Below are 20,190 nucleotides of genomic sequence, written 5' to 3'. Positions count from 1 at the left end.
ATTGCCCCAGGCCACACTCACACTGTGTTTTGATGTTGGATGTAAATGTTTTGCATGTTCTTCCTTCTAAGGTGTGTTTGTGTGTTATTGTACAATGATTGTGTTTATTATCTTTGCATTGTAATCCTAACATATATCCATTGCTCTGCTCTTCCAAATTTGCTTTATTTAGAATGAAATGCAGTTTTCAGACAAACATGGTGAGAAATGTATGTGTGGGGGATTTGGGGAGGTGGGAGGTGTTATTTTGGCACGTATGTATTTTTATATTGATATTTCGATCTGCAGCTTGTCTTGTGAATAAGCCCAAGTGATTCATAATAACTGTTTGTTTCCTGCTGTCTGTAACCTGTGAAAGCACAGTTCATTAGAAGTATAATCTTTTAGATTGTAAGCTCTTATGAGCAGGACCGTTCTATTTTAGCAACATCAATCCTGCTTTTTTTTTTTTTTTTTTTACCAAGATATTGAATGTAGCTTTTTGTTGCTGTCCAAATAAATGTGGAATGTGTATTTGATCAATAAACATTTGGACTGTGTATTTTTTGGGGGGGATTATTTCATGTTCTAGTTGAATGTTGCATAGTGGCTAAATGGTTAGCACTTCCACCTTGGCAGTACTAGGGTCGTTGGTTTGAATCCCAGCCACGGCACCACCTGCCTGGAGTTTGCATGTTCTCCCTGTGCCTGTTTCCTCCAGGTACTCCGGTTTCCTCCCACACTCTAAAGACATGCTGGTAGGTTAATTGGATCCTGTCAAAATTGGCCCTAGTATATGTATGAATGTAAGTTAGGGCCCTTAGTACGCCCCTTGAGGGTTAGGGACTGATGTGAATTTACCACATCTATATGTAAAGCGCTATATAAGTATCTGAAATGTACTAGCACCCTTAACACTTATTTTTGCTAGCTATATAATATGCCCAAATCTTCCTTGTTAGAGCGCACATATGCAAGTATGTCCAAAATAAACCAAAAGCCCCCTATTGCACCACAAGACCATGTTATGTACCAATGAATAGGTCGTGTTCAATGTGCAGCTAGCTATTTTTCTACAATCCTCTTAACAGTAATAAATTGGGCCCCCAATTTATGTTGACTTTGGGCCTTTACTGGCAAATATATATTCGCAAATGTCATATACACAGTATAGCTGCAAGCATACATTCACCAATGCCAAATCCACAATAGAGCTGCAAACATACATTTGCAAATGTCATATACACAATGGAGCCGCATGTAAAATTGCTATGATACACAAATAAACACAAGATGGCTGTTGGAGGAGGCGCTAGAGCAGCTGTCAAACCGGAAATACGCCATGACGTTGGCGGAAGGATGTTTGCACACACCCGGAAGTAGTAGTGGGGAGTGTTAGTGGATGGTAGTGTAGTTAGGAGAGTTTAGTGGTAATTTGCAAGTCTATTTTTTAGTTTTGTGAATTGTTCTTTTGTGGAATTCCAGACCACATCTGGACATGGCGAGATCGCTGTTCTCCACTGAGGAGCTGATCCTCATTTGCCGGGGAAACATTACTAATAATTGTATTTTCAGTTGAAAACATTCAACTAGCTTAGGGTGTCTACTTTCTGAAAAGGGGTCATTTGGGGGTGTTTGTACTGTCCTGGTATTTTAGCACCTCAAGAAATGTGATGGGCAGTCAGAAAGTAAAAGCTGTGTAAATTCCATTATCTATACCATAGTTTGTAGACGCTATAACTTTCACACAAAGCAATCAATATACACTTATTGGGATTTTTTTTTACAAAAGACATGTTGCAGAATACAGTTTGGCAGATTTTTGGATTTTTTTATGACAGAAATGAGAAAATATCGAGGGTTTTTTTTTCAAATTTTCGGTCTTTTTTTATTAACCACTTGAGCTCCAGAAGATTTACCCCCCTTAATGACCAGGCCTCTTTTTGCTACTCGGCACTGCACTAATTCAACTGATAATTGCGCGGTCATGCAATGCTGCACCCAAACGAAATTTACGTCCTTTTTTCACACAAATAGAGCTTTCTTTCGGTGGTATTTGATCATCTGTGCACTTTTTATTTTTCACACTATAAACAAAAAAAGGCCAAAAATTTTGAAGAAAAACAATATTTTTTACTTTCAGCTATAAAAAATATATAGTAAACTCAAAGTTAGTTATAAATTTAGGCCAAAATGTATTCTGCTCCATGTTTTTGGTAAACAAAATCCCAATGAGTGTATATTGATTGCTTTGTGTGGAAGTTATAGCGTCTACAAACTATGGTATAAATACTGCAACTTACGCCATTTTTCTGCTATACAGCGCTGCGCTAGTTTAACGGACAATTGCGCGGTCATGCAATACGGTACATAAATGAAATTTACATCCTTTTTTTCCCCACAAATTGAGCTTTCTTTTGATGGTATTTGATCTAAAAAAAAAAGGCTGACAATTTTGAAAAAAAAAACCCAATATTTTGGACTTTTTGCTATAAAACATGTCCAGTAAAAAAAAATGCAAAAATCAAATTTAGTCATAAATTTCTGCCAAAATGCATTCTGCGACATGTCTTTGCTAAAAAAAAAACCAATACGTGCAAATTAATTGGTTTACGTGAAAGTTATAGCGTTTACAAATGGCGGGAAAGATACTGGGATTTTTAGGGTTTTATTTATACTAATAATGGCGGCGATCAGTGACTTATGGCGGCGATCAGCGACTTATGGCAGCGACCAGCGACTTATGGCAGGACTGTGGGACTGCGGCGGACATTCTGACATTGGGGGGTACTGACTTGGGGTCACTGACATCCCCAAAAACACTAATACAGTGATCAGTGCAAAAAGAAAAACACTGACACTGTACTAATGGCACTGGGGAGGAAGGGGTTAACTTTATTTTGCAGGGAAGGGTTATCTGAGTGAGGGGGAGTGTTTTACTAGGGGACGGGGGTGTACTGGACGGGACAAGGCTGATCGAGAAACTGTTCTGTCTCGATCAGCTCATCCTCGAGCTAACAAGGAAGTGACAGACAGCACAGCTACTGCACCTGTGCTCTCTGTCACTGTTTACCGCCGATCGCAGGGAAACAGCCACTAAGGACCGGCTGTGACCCGGCGACTGACATCCGCAGCGGTGATCGGCGGGACAGATAGGGCGGCGGCGCGCCTCACGCGCGCCCCCTATTTGTTTACAAAACGCACGTTTTAAATTGTGGTTTTGCCTGCCAGTGCCGCCCTGCCGAGTATATCTACAGTGGCTGGGCGGCAAGTGGTTAATAGCGCAAAAAATATAAAGCACACAGGTGATCAAATACCACTGAAAGAAAGCTCTACTTGTGTGAAAAAAAGGTACAGCATTGCATGACCACTCAATTACCAGCTGAAATAGTGCAGCGCAGAATAGCAAAAAAAAGGCCTGGTCAGGAAGGGGAGTAAATCCTCAGGAGGACAAGTAGTTAAACATAGTTCAGACTGATGTGAACTTCAAAAACGCATCTACCATGAAAGCTAAATATCCCCCATTTCACAATAATAATGTATATATACACAAATCCCCAGGAGTCAGGCAATGACACCGTGTGATGGATGGGCTCAGCCACAGCTCCGGCCATGCCCTCTGATGCGTTTCACACCAAGCCCCCTATGGGTGGGACGGAACGCGTCCGTGGGCATGGCTGGAGCGGCAGCTGAGGCCATCCATCACACAATGTTGTTGTGACTTCTGGGGATTGGTTTGAGCGGTGTTCACCCCCTCACACACAACCAAGTCTCTGGAGTAACTTGGGACGCTGCTCCCTTCTCTCTTTCTGCCAGCAGGATGAATATAATTCATAGCCTTGAGCAGAAGCAGGAGCTCTTAAAACATTATAAATAATGCATATATATTAAAAAAAACATCAGTCTAAATCTGTATAAAATTAAGAACAAATTGAGCCAAAACTGTTATAGAATGTCCATTGAATTCATCCAAGTTAATAAATGGCTTCATTCATTAATCACATGCGTTCTATTCTGTGGCCAAACTACTTCTGGTACAGATGAAGCCTATTTTCCTCTGAAAAGCAATTTTAACGTCTTTGTTTCTCATGCTGTATATTATGGGATTCATTATAGGAGTTAATACTGAATATACCAAGGACACCAAAGAATCCACTACAGATGAGTATTTCCCTGTTGGACGAATGTACACAAACATAAGTGGCAAGAAATATACACTGACAACTGTAAAGTGAGAGGCGCAGGTAGAAAAGGTTTTCTTCCGGCCTCCTTTGGAACTGATCCTGAGGATTGTTAAAATAATATTAGTGTAAGATATAAGAATTACAGAAAAGCTTGACAAAATGACAAAGGCACCACTGAAAGACCCAAGTACTGTATGGAGGTATTGGTCGCCACCAACCAAATTGAGCAGCGGAGTAAAATCACAGTAGTAATTGTGGAGTATGTTGGAACCACAGTAAGGTACATTTAAGGCAAGAATGGTGACTACAATTGGAGCAGCAAAGCCTCCACACCAGGCTGCCGTTGACAGTATTATGTAAAGTTGTCTTGTCATGATGGTTTGGTAGTGTAAGGGTGAGCATATAGCTACGTAGCGATCGTAGGCCATTACGGCCAGGAGATAACACTCTGTCACTCCCAAAGACAGAAAAATATACATCTGTACAAAGCAGGCAGTGTAGGAAATGGTATCCAGGTTCATCAGGAACTTGGCCAACATCTTCGGGATGGTTACTGAAGCGAAAGTCATGTCTATAAAGGACAAATTGCCGACAAAAAAATACATTGGGGTATGGAGATGCCGGTCAAAGATGACCAAGAAGAAGATAAAGCCATTGCCAGAGAGGGCGAAAAGGTAGATACAAAGAAATACACAAAAAAGTAAATTGTTGTAATTCTGGAGGCTCGGAATTCCGAAAAAGATGAATTCTGTCACATGGATACAAGTTGTATTGGAAGAAACAGACTGCAAGGAATCTTCATTGACCTAGATCATATAAATAAATACAATTAATTCATTATATTATTTTATTGCTCAAATAACTTCAGCGCTATAACCAGTAACAAACACGTTTTGAGCCAAAGCATCCTCCTTCATTAGGGCTTCAACATTGGTTGGCAGAGTTACAGTATGGACAGTGCTAAATCCTCCTGGATGATATCTTAATCTAAAATATGTGTGGGCTCAGTGGCTGGGTACCAGCAGATGCAGCAGGCGCCTGTTAGTGAAAACTAGCAAACGGTACAAAATATCTAATTCAGGGATCAATAGATGGCGGACCGTGGTCTGGACCCAGACCAAGTGACGGTCCTGTCCAGGTCACTTAGCAGCTGGGTGTCTTCTCCTGGGTCCCCCGAATGGCCACTGATTTAATCCTTAGAGTAGGGCAGGGGGTGGGAGGTGCTGCAGATCTGCACAGAGAGGGAGAGTCTTTTCAAACTAACAAGCTGTAATCACCTGATTGGTAACATAATGAGTTGTGTAGCTCCTGTCCTCCATCCAGATCTGCAGCACCTCTCGCCCCCTGCCCTGCTGTGAGGATGATAGGTGGGAGACCCAGGAGAGGATATCCCAAGCAGATAACTGTCTCTGCCCTGCTGAAGGTAGAACTGTGAGGCTGGGGATGCTTGCATTGAAAGGGGCACTATAATATAAATGGGCACTCTGATGTGAGAGGCACTGTGTTATAGAGGGGTGCTGTGTTATAAAGGGGTGCTGTGTTATAAAGGGGTGTTGTGTTATAAAGAAGTGCTGTGTTATAAAGGGGTGTTGTGTTATAAAGGGGTGCTGTGTTATAAAGGGGTGTTGTGTTATAAAGGGGTGCTGTGTTATAAAGGGGTGCTGTGTTATAAAGGGTACGGCAAAGTAATGGGGCACTGTGATGTGAAGGAGAATACAATGTAAAAGGTAAACTGTGATATGAAGGGGCACAGTGATATGTAGGGGACTCCAATGTAAAGGGGATCTGTGATGTGAAAGGGAGCTGAGGACTGTGTAGTACTACTGTAAAGGGGGTGAGGCTGTGATATGAAGGGGGTCTGTGATGTAAAAGTAATGGGAGATTGTGGTCACTGATGTAAAGAAGGGACTGTGATGTTAACGAGGGTTGTGATGTAAAGGGGGCTATGAGGGGAAGGAGAGGTTATCCACTAACCTACAGGGCACTTATACCCCCTTCCTGCCCAGGCCAATTTCAGCACTGTCACACTTTGAATGACAATTGCGCGGTCATGCAACACTGTACCCATATGAAATTTGTATCATTTTTATTTTGGTGGTATTTAATCACCTCTTGGTTTTTATTTTTTCTTAGACAAACCAAAAACCTCAGAAAATTTTGAAAAAAAAAATTCTTAGTTTTTGTTATAAAATTTTGTAAATAATTGATTTTCTCCTTCACTGATGTGCGCTAATGAGGCTGCAGTGATGGGCACTGATAGGCTGCACTGATGGACACTGATAGGTGGCACTGATGGGCACTGATGAGGAGGCACTGGTAGGTGGCACTGATGGGCATTGACAGGCATCACTGATGGGCACTGAAATGCAGCACTCATATATGGCACTGATAGGCAGCACTGATAGGCAGCACAGATGCACACTGATAGGCAGCACTGATAGGTGGCACTGACTGGCAGCACTGATAAGCGACACTGAAAGGCAGCTCAGATGGGCACTGATATTTGGCATTGATGTGCACTGGCAGGTGGCATGGATGAGCACTGACAGCTGGCACTGCTGGGGCTACACAGATCATCAGGGCACACTGATGATCAGTGTACATGTCCCCTCTGAGGAATGCCGATTACTGGCTCTCCTCTCGAGCTGTCAGTGTGAGGAGAGAAATGCCGATAACCGGCATTTCCCTGTTTACATGTGATCAGCTGTGATTGAACACAGCTGATCACATGACCGAGCCGACATCTTCGACTCTTTCCATTGATCGGTGATCCGCTGTGTCCGAGGTACACAGCGCACCGCCGATCGCCGTGCTGTGTGCTCCCGGAGCCACGCATGCGCGCTTAGAATCGGAGGACGTCATATGACGTCCTTCCAGAACAAGAGAACCACCTTGCGCCCGTCATATTACTATATGGCGGGCGGGAGGTGGTTAAAGACACTGAGCTGTGATGTACAGGGGGAGCTGTGATGTACAGGGGGAGCTGTGATGTACAGGGGGAGCTGTGATGTACAGGGGGACTGTGATGTGTTATAGAGCAACATGAGACCTCTGCCAGAAGAAAATGTTACTGACTGGGCCTACATGAATTTTAATTCAAGACCCTTGATCTAATTGCTCAAACAATAGCCTTTCCAGCATTAGTATATGTAGCACTACCCCCTTAGGAGTCGCTAGAGATTTGGGTCCCCCTGTAGTCCTGCACAGCCAGGCAACACGCAGTTTTCCACAGACTTGCATTCAGAGACAGTAAACAGTCCTTGAGCTTGGCTTTTTATGTTTTATTAAGGGGTGTTGAACTTGGATGGGGTAAGGGGTGTACAGGATGCCCAGTGGAACTGCAACTGAGGACAAACTCCTTAGCAACTACAGTATGTACAAGTCTTTACACAGTAGAACTTCTGCTTGGAGAGCACTCTAGCCTCTCCAGGTGTACCTCCGCAGACAACAGATAATCCTCTTCTTACACAGTTGCCTGAGGGAATCCCTGGGCAAGGGAATCCAGTGCCTGCCACTTTAAATGAAACAGTCCCAGGTAAGGAGCTAATTGGGTTTGCCACCAGAATGCTTTTTTTCCCTTGTTTGGCCTAGGGGGTGTAGGGCTACTGCCTCAGTCTCAGTCCTGAGTGCAGATTTAGGTAGGTGGCTGCCTTCAGGCCTTCTACTGGGCTAGCTCCTTTTCTGGCTCTACAGGTGGTCCTTGCTCTGGGGGATGATGATGCTGAGAGATCCTCCTTTCCAGCACCCTGCCTGTAGCTAGACCCTTCCCCACTGGGCCCCCTCCCAGGGTCCTGCATCTAAGCCACTTTTAAGGGCTTTCCTGGCATCATGCCAAGCCACATGCTTGAGGATTGGTCAGGATCCCGAGAGTGCAGACCAGCTCATCCTCACTCCCCACCTACTGCTTCTAGAATCTTTCTACTATTAACCACTAGGGGACCTCCTGCAGTACATATACTGCTACAAGGGGCCCCTGTGCGCAGGATCACAAATATAAACGTGATCCTGCATTTCAGGGTAGGGGACGCATGCTCCAGTGATTGCTGGCAAACACTGATACTGAGGAAGGCTGCATTGTTTTCAATGGAGCTCTCCTCCCTGTCAGTTTTCAGCACAGCCTTCTGGAGCAGTGTGCAACAGAGAAGTACACCCCCCACCCCCTAGTAAAACACTCCCCTCACACAGTTAACCCTTTCATTGCCTCCCAATGTTAATCCCTTCCTCCCCAGTGCCATTAGTACAGTGCCAGTGGGTTTTTTTTGCACTGATCACTGTATTGGTGTCACTAGGGATGCCAGTGACCCCAAGTCAGTCCCCTCAGTGTCAGAATGTCCGCCGCAGTCCCGCCATAAGTTGCTAATCGCCGCCATAAATCGCTGATTGCTGCCATAAGTCGCTAATCGCCACTATTATTAGTATACAAAAAAAAATCCAGTATCTATATCGCCATTTGTAAACACTATAACTTTCACGTATACCAATTAATTTACATGTATTAGGATTTTTTTAGCAAAGACAAGTCGCAGAATACATTTTGGCCAAAATTTATGCCGAAATTTGATTTTTAAATTTTTTTACTGGACATGTTTTATAGCAAAAAGTTCAAAATATTGTTTTTTTTTCTAGCTCAAAAAATAAAAAAAACTCACAGGCGATCAAATATCACCTAAAGAAAGCTCAATTCATGTGGAAAAAAGGTTGTAAATTTAATTTGGGTGTAGCATTGCATGACCATGCAATTGTCAGTTAAAGTGATGCAGCGCCATAACACAAACCGCTTATGTAACCGCTCCCTGACCGCCCTATAGCATAAACACTGCTACAGGGAGGCACAGGTGCACAAAATCACATATATATATGCAATTTGCGCTCCCGTGGTTTTCACGCCCCTCCCAGATAGCGTCAGATTGCTCATCAGTACACCAGTCATCACATTTAACCCCTTGATTGCCAGAAAGATGCGCATACACAATAAACCTCCATTGCTAGTATAGTGTCTGAACGGATCAATATCTTTTGATCAGATCAGCACTATACCAGCGTTCACATTAGTATAGCATTCCCAAAAATGCAGCGTTAGCAAGATCAGCCCTGGCACCTGCCAACACCTGCGTTTAGCCCCTACGCTTACCCCCCCTTCTCCCCCAGCAAGTGCAGTGTCAGTAGGTCACTGTCACTTGATACATTGCACACAAAACCGCAGTGTTTGCAGAATCAGCCCTGATTTGTTAACACTTGCCGGTAAATTTTGATGACTCTCATATGCAGCAGAGTGCCAGTACTATTGCCGCGCTACCTTTTGGTGAACTGGCAAGCACCAGTGGCCTAGTATATCCTGGTTTTTCACATACCTCCTAGATTGTAAGCTCCAAGGATCAGGGCCCTCCTTACCCTCTTGTATTGAACTGTATTGTTGCTGTATTGTCTCCCGTTATATTGTAAAGCGCTGAGCAAACTATTGGTGCTTTATAAATCCTGTATAATAATAATAATAATACCAGCACTGCAGTATCACTTGGTGACGTGGCGAGTCCCATAAGTGCAGTACAAGCTGGTGCAGTGGCGAGCACAAGTATTGTCCCGCAACCACCAAGAATTCACACACAGGCCCATAGAGCCCCTAGTATCCTTCCAGATGTGCTTGCAAATCCCGATTGGCAGCCCACAAATTCTGCAGCACTCATACTTCCCCCATTCACTGCGCAACTTGGAATTCACGTGGAAATAGCAAATTTAACTACTCCCCTTGATTTTTTGGAGCTGTTTTTCATGAAAGATCTGTATGCATTGATTGTGGATCAAAGCAATTTATATGCACAACAATTTATCACCGGCAACCCAAATTCAAACCTTGCCAGACCATTCACATGGAAACTCATTATGGTTTCCAAATTGAAATTTTTTTTGGACCTAAACCTCAACATGGGCATTACTAAAAAAAATTAATTGTGTTTGTATTGGTCCACAGACCCGATTCATCATATGCCCGTGTTCTCTGCTGCCATGGCTAGGCATTGATATGAGAGTATAATGTGTTTTATGTATTTCAACGACAACACACTTTGTCATCCTCGGGGTGACTCTAAATTTGACCGGCTCCACAAAATTAAGCCCCTCTTAAATCCTCTTAACCAAAAATTTGCAGATGTCTATACTCCCCAGCAAAACATCTGCGTTGATGAGTCCCTCATTAATTTTTCTGGCTGCCTTGCATTCAAACAATTTCTCCCCTGCAAGCGTGCCAGATATGGGGTCAAGATGTAGAAGACTTGTGAGAGGGCAACAGGCTATACTTATAAGTTTCGGATTTACGAGGGAAAAGATAGTCACATGCAGCCCCCCGGATGCCCAGACTACATGGGGAGCAGTGGCAAGATAGTTTGGGACTTGATGTCATCCTTTTTCCATATGGGGTACCACTTATACGTGGACAATTTTTATTCAAGCGTGCCACTATTTAGACATCTTGGAACTGGCGCATGTGGCACCGTGTTGCCTAATGTGTGCCCACATTTCTTTTTTTAAAAATAACATTTCGTGTTTGCCCAACATTAGAAATGGGTGGATGAAGGGCGGTATATTCTAATGGTGGGCATACCACACACTTTTTATGGCAGAAATTTCTTCTGTTTTTTCATTCAGCCCACAGGCTGCATACTAAAAAAAAAAAAAAAAGAACATATCATATATACCCAACAAGGACCAGCGAAGTACTGGTACATCACTGGACTTTGAATGGTTATACCAGGATGATGCCTACAGCTGCAGGCTTTATCCTGGTATAATTTTTTTCAGCTGGCAATCGGCTTTCATGTAAAAGCAATCCTACTGGCTAATTACAAGCAGCGGGAGACAATGCCCCCCCTCCCCCCGCTGCCTTCCACGGCCTTCTCGGGCAGTCCCGTGCAATCGTAAGAACTTGAGAATGCAGCCGGTGTTTCTGCCCGCTGACCATAGAGCTGATTGGAGACCAGAATAGTGCCAATCATCTCTATAGCCTAAGAAATCGGAAGCTACGAGCATTTCATCACTTCAGTTTTGCACGATATAAACAGCACCATTTGTACATTGGGAAAGCATCTGATCACATCGATTTTGGTTTGATTAGATAAGGTAAGGGCAGAGGAGATATTTAAAGTCTGATAGACCCCAAATTTCTCAAAAAACAATATATGAAAAGGCCCATTGAAGTTATAGAGGATATTTACTTTCCCTGTGATAGCATTAAAAGGGATAAAAAGAAAATGAAGGGGACAGTGTAAAAATAATAAAAAAAAAATCAAAATAACTTAAAAAGAAAGTACCCTCGCCCCCCCTTGCACGCGTGCACCTGCGTTCGTGAGCGTTGACCCTGTGCCAGTATGGAAACAGCGGTTGCACCATGCATGTGAGGTATCGTCACGAACGTCAGATCAAGGGCAGTAATTCTAACACTAGACCACCTCTGTAAATCTAAAATGGTAGCTTGTAAAGGCTTTTAAAATGTTGCCTATGGATATTAAAAACATATGCAGTTTGTCGCCATTGCACGGGGCATGTGCAGTTTTATGTCATGTTTGGTATTTATTTACTCGGCATACCATCATCTTTTATATTTTACCAAATAATTGGCCAATATTTTGTGTTTTTTGTGCATTAAAAGTAAAAAGTTTGTTTTTAATTTTCAAATTGCTTTGAAAAATCGCTGCGCGAGTACTATTTGAGATAAAAAATTGCAACACCCACCATTTTATTCACTAGGGTGTTTGGTTTAAAAAATATATAATGTTTGGGATTTAAATTAATTTCCTAGCAAAAAATACTGATTTTTTTTCATTCGAACAAAAAGTGTCAGAAAAGGCTTGGTCTTCAGGTAGTTTGAAGAGTGAGTGATGTGTGGCATAAACTTCTAATGCTGGGCATAAAATGCCCCCGCCCCCAAAAATAACCCCTTTTTGGAAAATAGACACCCCAAACTATTTGCTGAGAGGCATGTTGAATCAATAGAAGAATGTATTTTTTTACCACAAGTTTTTGGAAGATGACAAACAAAAAATTTTTTTTTCTTTTACACAAAATGGTCACTTAAATGATTTATTGCTCACACATGCCATGGGTATATGTGGAATTACTCCCCAAAATACATTCTGCTACTTTTCCCGATTATGGGGATACCACATGTGAGAGACGTTTTGGCAGTCTAGTCAAGTGTCGCGATCAGGGGTCAGGCTCAAAGACCAGTTGCTATAGCAGTGGAAAGGCTTACCTGAAACCAGCAGGATAGGTACACAGGCAGGTCATCGTGGTGGAATGGTGGGATCACCCGAGGTGTGGAGTCTAAGTACCTACCAGTGTTCACCAGAGCTCCTAATGGTGGAGATGGATTTGGCTGCGTGTAAGCACCAGGTCGCGGTCCTCAGGATCACCCCACCGGGAGGTGAGCAAGCGAGGTCCAGTAGCGTATAAACAGGTAAGGATCAAACGGAAGCGTGGTCAGTAAACAAGCCAAGGTCGGTAATGAGCAGTGGCAGGTTGGGATCATGCAGAAGTGTAGTCGACAACAAGCCAAGGGTCAATAACGAGTGATAGCAAAACATGGATAATAACAGACGATAAGGAGCACGATACTGGCTGGAGAGCACAATAATCTGGCAAACAGAAAGTGCATAGACATGGTTTATATCAGGAAGTTCATGGGAGGAACAAGGGGTTCAAGGTTCATGATAAACAAGGTCAAGGTAGGATCATCCAAATAATTGTCAAGGGAGCTCCAGGTGGCTCAGCAGGAAGAAACATTGCCACTCCCAACAGAAAGCCCAGGTTTGGACCCAGGCTCTGATACCAAGTATAGGACCCCAAAATCCAATAAGCACCTTCAGGCTTTTAAAAGGGCTTTATTTCCTCATTACACTTCCTGACTACCTATCACAGATTCGGAGGTTCTGAAATGCCAGGATAGCACCAAACCCTCCCCAAATGACCACTTTTTGGAAAATAGACACCCCACGAAATTTAATAAGAACCATGGTTAGTATTTTGCAGATCTCGTTTGTTGCCACAAGTTTTTGTAAAATGAAGGAAAAAAAACAAAAACATATTTTTTCTTTTCTTTATTTATATTTCAAAACCTTGTGAGAAAAAATGAGATCTGTAAAATACTCACCATGCCTCTTTTTAAATTCCTTGAGGTATCTACTTTCCAAAAAGGGGTCATGAGGGGGGGGGGGGGTTGGTGCTCTCCTGGCATTTCAGGGCCTTCAAAACTGTGATAGGTAGTGAGGAAGTGAACCTTTAGGCTTTCAACGTTGTCATTGGATTTCAGGCTCCTGTATGTGGCTTCCATGACCTCAATATGCCTCTCAGCAGATAGCTTAGGGTGTCTACTTTCTGAAAAGGAGTCATTTGGGGGAGTTTGTACTATCCTGGTATTTTAGCACCTCAAGAAATGTGATGGGCAGTCAGAAAGTAAAAGCTGTGTAAATTTCAAATTATCTATACCATAGTTTGTAGACACTATAACTTTCACAAAAAGCAATAAATATACACTTTTTGGGATTTTTTTAACCAAAAACACATAGCAGAATACATTTTGGCCTACATTTATGATGACATTTTAGTTTTTTTTGGATATTTTTTATGAGAGAAACGAGAAAATATAGTTTTTTTCAAAACTATTTTATTCTCAAAAATTTTTGTTTATAGCGCCAAAAATAAAAAGTGCACAGGTGATCAAATACCACCAAAAGAAAGCTCTATAAGAAAAAAAGGACATAAATTTAATTTATGTACCATATTGAATGACCGCGCAATTGTCAGTTAAACTAATGCAACGCTATATAGCAAAAAGGCGTAAATTGCAGTATCTAAAGTATAGTTTGTAGACGCTTATTGGGATTTTTTTTACCAAAAACATGGAGCAGAATACATTTTGGCCTAAATTTATAACTAACTTTGAGTTTACTATATATTTATTATAGCTGAAAGTAAAAAATATAGTTTTTCTTCAAAATTTTTGGTAATTTTTTGTTTATAGCATGAAAAATAAAAAACGCACAGGTGATCAAATACCACTGAAAGAAAGCTCTATTTGCGTGAAAAGAAGGACATAAATTTTGTTCGGGTGCAGCATTGCATGACCGCGCAATTATCAGTTGAATTAGTCCAGCGCTGAGTAGCAAAATGAGGCCTGGTCATTAAGGGGGGTAAATCCTCAGGAGGGCAAGTGGTTAATATATTTGAAGAATTTTTTGGGGTTATAGGAAAAGATTGTTATACAATGTTGTAGTGCTGTGTTTATTTGGACACCAGGCTTTTGTTAAAGCCGTATTAAACCCAAAGCCAAGTCTTCATCTATTGACTCTGCAGACAGTTGGTGACTTTTGTGCACTGTGCGCTTCAGCATGCGCTGACCCCGCTCTCTCTTTTTTGTGGCCTACCACTTGGTGGGCTGCTGTTACAATTTGGGGCCAGTTTTCCTTTAATAATAAAAAAAATCAGGGGATATATTTTTACCATGTAATACTAAAGTGTGAGGTCTTGTGAGCTGCTATGGTGTATATAAAGTGCTAATAAATATGTAAATGATTAAATACTATAAATGATACTAAAATTGTGGTAAACCAATACAATAGTGAAAATAAAATTTAAAATGTGTGTAAAAACTGTGAAAGAATGTGGTTCGCTTACACTCTACACATACTCATACCATTGTGTCATAAGGAATAAAATCAGAAATAGTGTCGCGCTCCACTACCAAGTGCAAAAAATGTGAATAAATAAATATTAAATAAATAATAGTCCAGCATCAAAACAATATATATCAATATAACTGCAATTATATTACTGCTGCAAACATGTCCTTATTAAGTCTGTGACTTTGACACTTCTTCTAGTGCTGTGATAGGAGATAATAACCGTGCAGTCCACCAATCGTGAAAAATATTATGCACCTTCCCCGGTTGTGCTCTCACCTGGTGTATATGACCAAACCGTTTAGTGAGGTCATAAAAGCTTGTGACCCTTTAATTAGACTTAGTGATAATCCTATCCATTTACCACTATTTCCCTGGGATGGATGGCTAGATAGATGGATGGATGGAGAGTTCCCTCTTCCTACTAGGGGGTCTCCTTGCTTCCTTCTGGATTTTTCTCTTCACAGGTGTAATGGCCATGAAATGTAATAAAAGAATATAGTGCCTTATCCTCTTTACAATTGTGAATGTGTGACGTCACGATGCTTAAAGCAACATACAGCAAGTATTCAGCAATATTGGAAAACTTTACTGTGGATTCAAATTTCAACATTTTAAAGCATTTTTAACTTGTCATACATGTGAGTGCAATACTTTATTTAATAAATTACATTTTGAAGAGGATAAGGCACTATATTCTTTTCTTACATTTCATGGCCATTACACCTATGGAGAAAAATCCCTAAGGAAGGGAGGAGACCCCCTGCTGGGAAGAGGGAACACTACATTCATCCATCCATCCCAGGGAAAGAGGGATAATCCTATCCATTTACCACTAAGTCCAATTAAAGGGACACAAGCTTTTTATGACCTCACTAAACGGTTTGGTCATATACACCAGGTGAGAGCACAACCAGGGAAGGTGCATAATATTTTTTATGATTGGTGGACTGCACGGTTATTATCTCCTATCACAGCACTAGAAGTGTCAAAGTCACAGACTTAATAAAGAAATATTTGCAGCAGTAATATAATTGCAGTGATATTGATATATATTCTTTTGATGCTGGACTATTATTTATTTAACCACTTGATCTCCTGAGGATTTACCCCCCTTAATGACCAGGCCTTTTTTTGCTGTTTGGCGCTGTACTAATTCAAATGATAATTGCGCGGTCATGCAATGCTGCACCCAAACAAAATTTACGTCCTTTTTTTCACACAAATAGAGATTTCTTTTGGTGGTATTTTATCACCTGTGTGCTTTTTATTTTTTGCGCTATAAACAAAAAAAACACGAAAATTTTGAAAAAAAAAACCCAATATTTTCTACTTTCAGCTATAAAAAATATATCGTAAACTCAAAGTTAGTCATAAATTTAAGCCAAAATGTATTCTGCTACATGTTTTTGGTAAAAAAAAATCCCAGTAATTGTACATTGATTGCTTTGTGTGCATGTTATAGCGTCTACAAACTATGGTATAGATACTGTAATGTATGCCTTTTTTTGCTATACAGCGCTGCACTAATTCAAATGATAATTGCGCGGTCATGCAATGCTGTACTCAAAAAAATGTATGTCCTTTTTTTCTCACAAATAGAGCTTTCTTTTGGTGGTATTTTATCACCTGTGCGCTTTTTATTTTTTGCACTATAAACAAAAAAACCCACAAAATTTTGAAATAAAAACAATATTTTCAGCTATAAAAAATATATCGTAAACTCAAAGTTAGGGGGGGCGATCAAGGGGTTAAACAGGATTACTGGTGTACTAGCGGGCAAACTGGCGCTATCTGGGCGCTATCTGGGAGGGGCGCTAACACTATTGGAAGTCGCCAGCGACACTGATACAGTGATCAGTAAAAATCTGTTCACTGATCAATGACACTGGTGACAGGGTAGTGAAGGTGTTAACTGGGGGGGCGATCAGGGGGTTAAATGTGTCCTGGGTGTGTTCTAACTGAATGTGTAGTGCTTTTGTACTCACATTTCTTCTGTCTTCTTCTCTGTCTGGGACCGAATGTGCCCAGGCAGAGAAGAATGACATCATATCCTGTCCTGTGTAAATGTCAACACAGGACAGGATAGGACAGGGACCAATCATCTGATTTCAGCCGGACATCACTGGCTGAAACCGGAGGATTGATCCCTCCGGGATCAAATCTTGACACCCGTGGGTTGGCGGTAGCACGGGCGCGCGCCCCTGCCCGCGAAAACCTCGGGAGCGCGGTGCACGTTTTAAAATGTGCTTTTGCGCAGCCGTGCCGCCCTGCCACCGTTTTAATGCAGTGGCTGGGCGGCAAGAGGTTAATATCTATTTATTCACATTTTTTGCAATTGGTAGTGGAGCACAACACTATTTCTGATTTTATATTTTACCATTTGTCCTGAAAAAAAAACAAGGTATAATCCACTTGGATACACTAAGTAGTTGTGATAAATGTGTCAAAATTCCAAATTTGCGTTCAGGCATTAAAATTTGTTTTATCCTCAGTCCCCAGGGGGTTAAAGTATAATATAATACATTTAACAAAATATGCCATTTATTATAGTTTCTTAACATGTTTTCAATATATTGTATGTAACGAGAAGAGAATTGTTCTTTTTTAATCAAATTTGCCTCATGCTTTAAATTTTCTGCCCTAAACTTTCAACATTATTTTAGGTTCATTATGTTTCTTAATTAAAAAGGTATGCGCTAATAACAAAATTATACAAAGGTGTATATCATCATCCAAAAAAAAAAAACATTTAGTGTTTTAAATAAATAATTATAGTGTCCAAACATAAATTAGTGTCCAAAAAAAAAAAAAAAATATATATATATATATATTAGTGTCCAAAAAAAAAATATATATAGATCTTCAGTGACTTGAACCAATTGTGAAAAATCCACCACCAAAGGAGATTAAATGAACTCACCAGAGCTAATGGCTGGTCAGATTATAAACCAGCAACAGCGCTTGTGCTCTGGGAGCAATGACCCCGATGTCCAATTAGATATGGTGATGTTTCAGATACTTCCAGATAATAATAATCACAGACAAACAACTTTGCAGCCCAAGCTCTTATGATGAACTTCTCCACTCTCTCATACCTCCATGAGAGCATGCAGTACACTCAGGGACAAAAAATAGAACATAATGGTGCAATACGTTTTTTTCATTTATCTCTTTAATAAAAAAGGTATAAGGAAACTCACAAACAAGGTGTCCAACAGACACCAGCTTCAATCACAAAAAAGGGTTGAGATACAGTTAACGGTCACCGCGGATCTCTCCCATACAGCACAGAACAGCAAGGCTCTCTAACGTCCACATCGAGTAGGCCACTCCCAACCGGTTTCGTCACACCGACGTCATCAAGGGGCGGTACCTTTGGTGGTGGATTTTTCACAATTGGTTCAAGTCATTGAAGATTTTTTGGACACTAATATATATATATATATATTTTTTTTTTGGACACTAATTTATGTTTGGACACTATAATTATTTATTTAAAACACTAAATGTTTTTTTTTGGATGATGATATACACCTTTGTATAATTTTGTTATTAGCGCATACCTTTTTAATTAGGATTATTGTTGCCAAAATTTATTTTGGGTGGGATATGCTGCTGACACTTTGGTGTTTTTTTGTAAATGGTGCTTTTTCCTTTTTTAATTTGGTATTCATTATGTTTCTTGTTTTATCTTTTGTTTTATGTTTTTGCACTGCATGACTTTTATTATTATTTTTTTAATTGCATTTAAAAAGAAAAGAAAGTAAAAACAAAAACTATAATTTCATATTTACCTAGCACAAAATCTATTTAAAATGTCAATTTTTTTTACCGTTTTTTTTTTTTAGTTCAAAATAATATTTTTCATAAACACAAAGATTTTAACAAAATAATCAATATATCAAACTTACCTTCCATAGGTCAGCTCCCATGACAAATAATAAAAGAAAACTTTTGGCAAGAATTGAAATGTTAATATTTTGATCTTCTATAAAAATGAATGAAACAAACTGAATTTTGCACGCTTGGTTTAAATGTTGTTTAGTAATTGGCTACATATGTGTAGCATGGCTTTTCCTTCATTTTTGCTTACTAGTAATTAAACTACGCTGTGATTAGCTTTTATATAAACCCCTGGTCATAACACAAACAGGGAGTCTAAAGCCAATTAGAATCCTCCAAGGAATGATTAACTACTGTTGCCATTAAAGTTGTTGTTGTTTTGGTGGTTATAATTATTTATTATTTGATTAAACAATAACTCTCCCATATGCCTTGCCCTGCAGAGAGTTAATCTAACTATCCATAGACACAAAATATGTATGTATTTATTAATTTTTTTACCTATTTATATTTATTTATTTATATTTTTTATAAATATACATTTTAATGTACAGTATATTCTTTAGAAACCTTCAAAGCATTCTTTTTTTAAAGGATGTATTCATTGATGATCATAATTCCTTAACAAATATATTTAGTTTTCTTTCTTTAGCATGCAGCCCTACCCTTGTGAGGGCCACTATGTTGTGGACATCCCTAAGCCTCTCTCTGCACAGCCAGGCAACAGTGTTTTCTCAAACCAACTTGCACCCTGTCAGGGTTCTGTCCACAGCTGAAGTTCTAGGAGATCTCGCACTCCTGCCAGTACCCTGCATGGCCGCAGAAGTGCATGTTGGTGAAGATCCATGCGCATTGACGCACGGACGCGAGCCGGAACACGCATGCGCAATGGTGCATAGCTGCGCACGCATTGGCTCAGTTTGGCGCCAGACGGCCTTCATAAGGAGGCTCATCACTCCCTCAAGTTGCTGGTTGATCTCTGCCTCCCCAGTACCATTGTCTGTGTTCCTTTGCTATAGCAATTTCCGGTTACCAACCCGGTTTGCTCATGGACCTGTCTTCTCTGCTTGGCTAACGGATATTCTCTCCCGTTCCTCTGTGTATGACCCCGGCTATTCTACTGACTACGTCTGCTCCAATCTCCAACTGGCACTTGACCTTGGCTTTGAATCGACTATCCTGTGGTCCTCTGTTTCCCTGAAGGCTTGCATACCTCACACAGGCGCAACCTGTCTGCAGACTCCATTCCAGTGCATCAGCTGTGCTCCTGGGTGTACCTTTGACCAGCACTCCTACAGGTGACCTGTGCTACTTTGGGCCCAACTCCTGCTGTCCCATATCCAGAGGAGTCTGGAACTTAGCCGCAATGGAAGCCCTCTCCCTATTGGCCTCCATCACCAGGTACGTGATAGTATCAACCAGCCACTATGTATGAGGCCGAGAGAGGCGCTTCCGCATTAGAGGCCCTGTGCCAACAGATGATGGCACTTATACAAGCAGTTAAAGATCTG

General features: G+C 40.9%; 1 protein-coding gene across 1 annotated transcript; it reads right to left on the bottom strand.

The window, feature by feature from the left end:
- Positions 1-3,988: 3,988 nt before the first annotated feature.
- On the bottom strand, positions 3,989-19,925 carry LOC149438456 (olfactory receptor 6N1-like). The gene is made up of 2 exons (XM_089659964.1): positions 19,893-19,925; positions 3,989-4,969 (listed from the first exon to the last, which is right to left on the bottom strand). Exons 1-2 carry the CDS (start codon positions 19,923-19,925, stop codon positions 3,989-3,991), a joined length of 1,014 nt encoding a protein of 337 aa, XP_089516090.1.
- Between the last annotated feature and the right edge of the window lie 265 nt (positions 19,926-20,190).

Source organism: Staurois parvus, unplaced genomic scaffold, assembly GCF_062004578.1.
Source record: "Staurois parvus isolate SC_StPar_1 unplaced genomic scaffold, SC_StPar_1.0 ptg001192l, whole genome shotgun sequence".
NCBI classification, from domain to species: Eukaryota; Metazoa; Chordata; class Amphibia; order Anura; family Ranidae; genus Staurois; species Staurois parvus.
The sequence above is the reverse complement of the archived record's forward strand: the minus strand, read 5'-3'. Positions and strand labels throughout refer to the sequence as shown.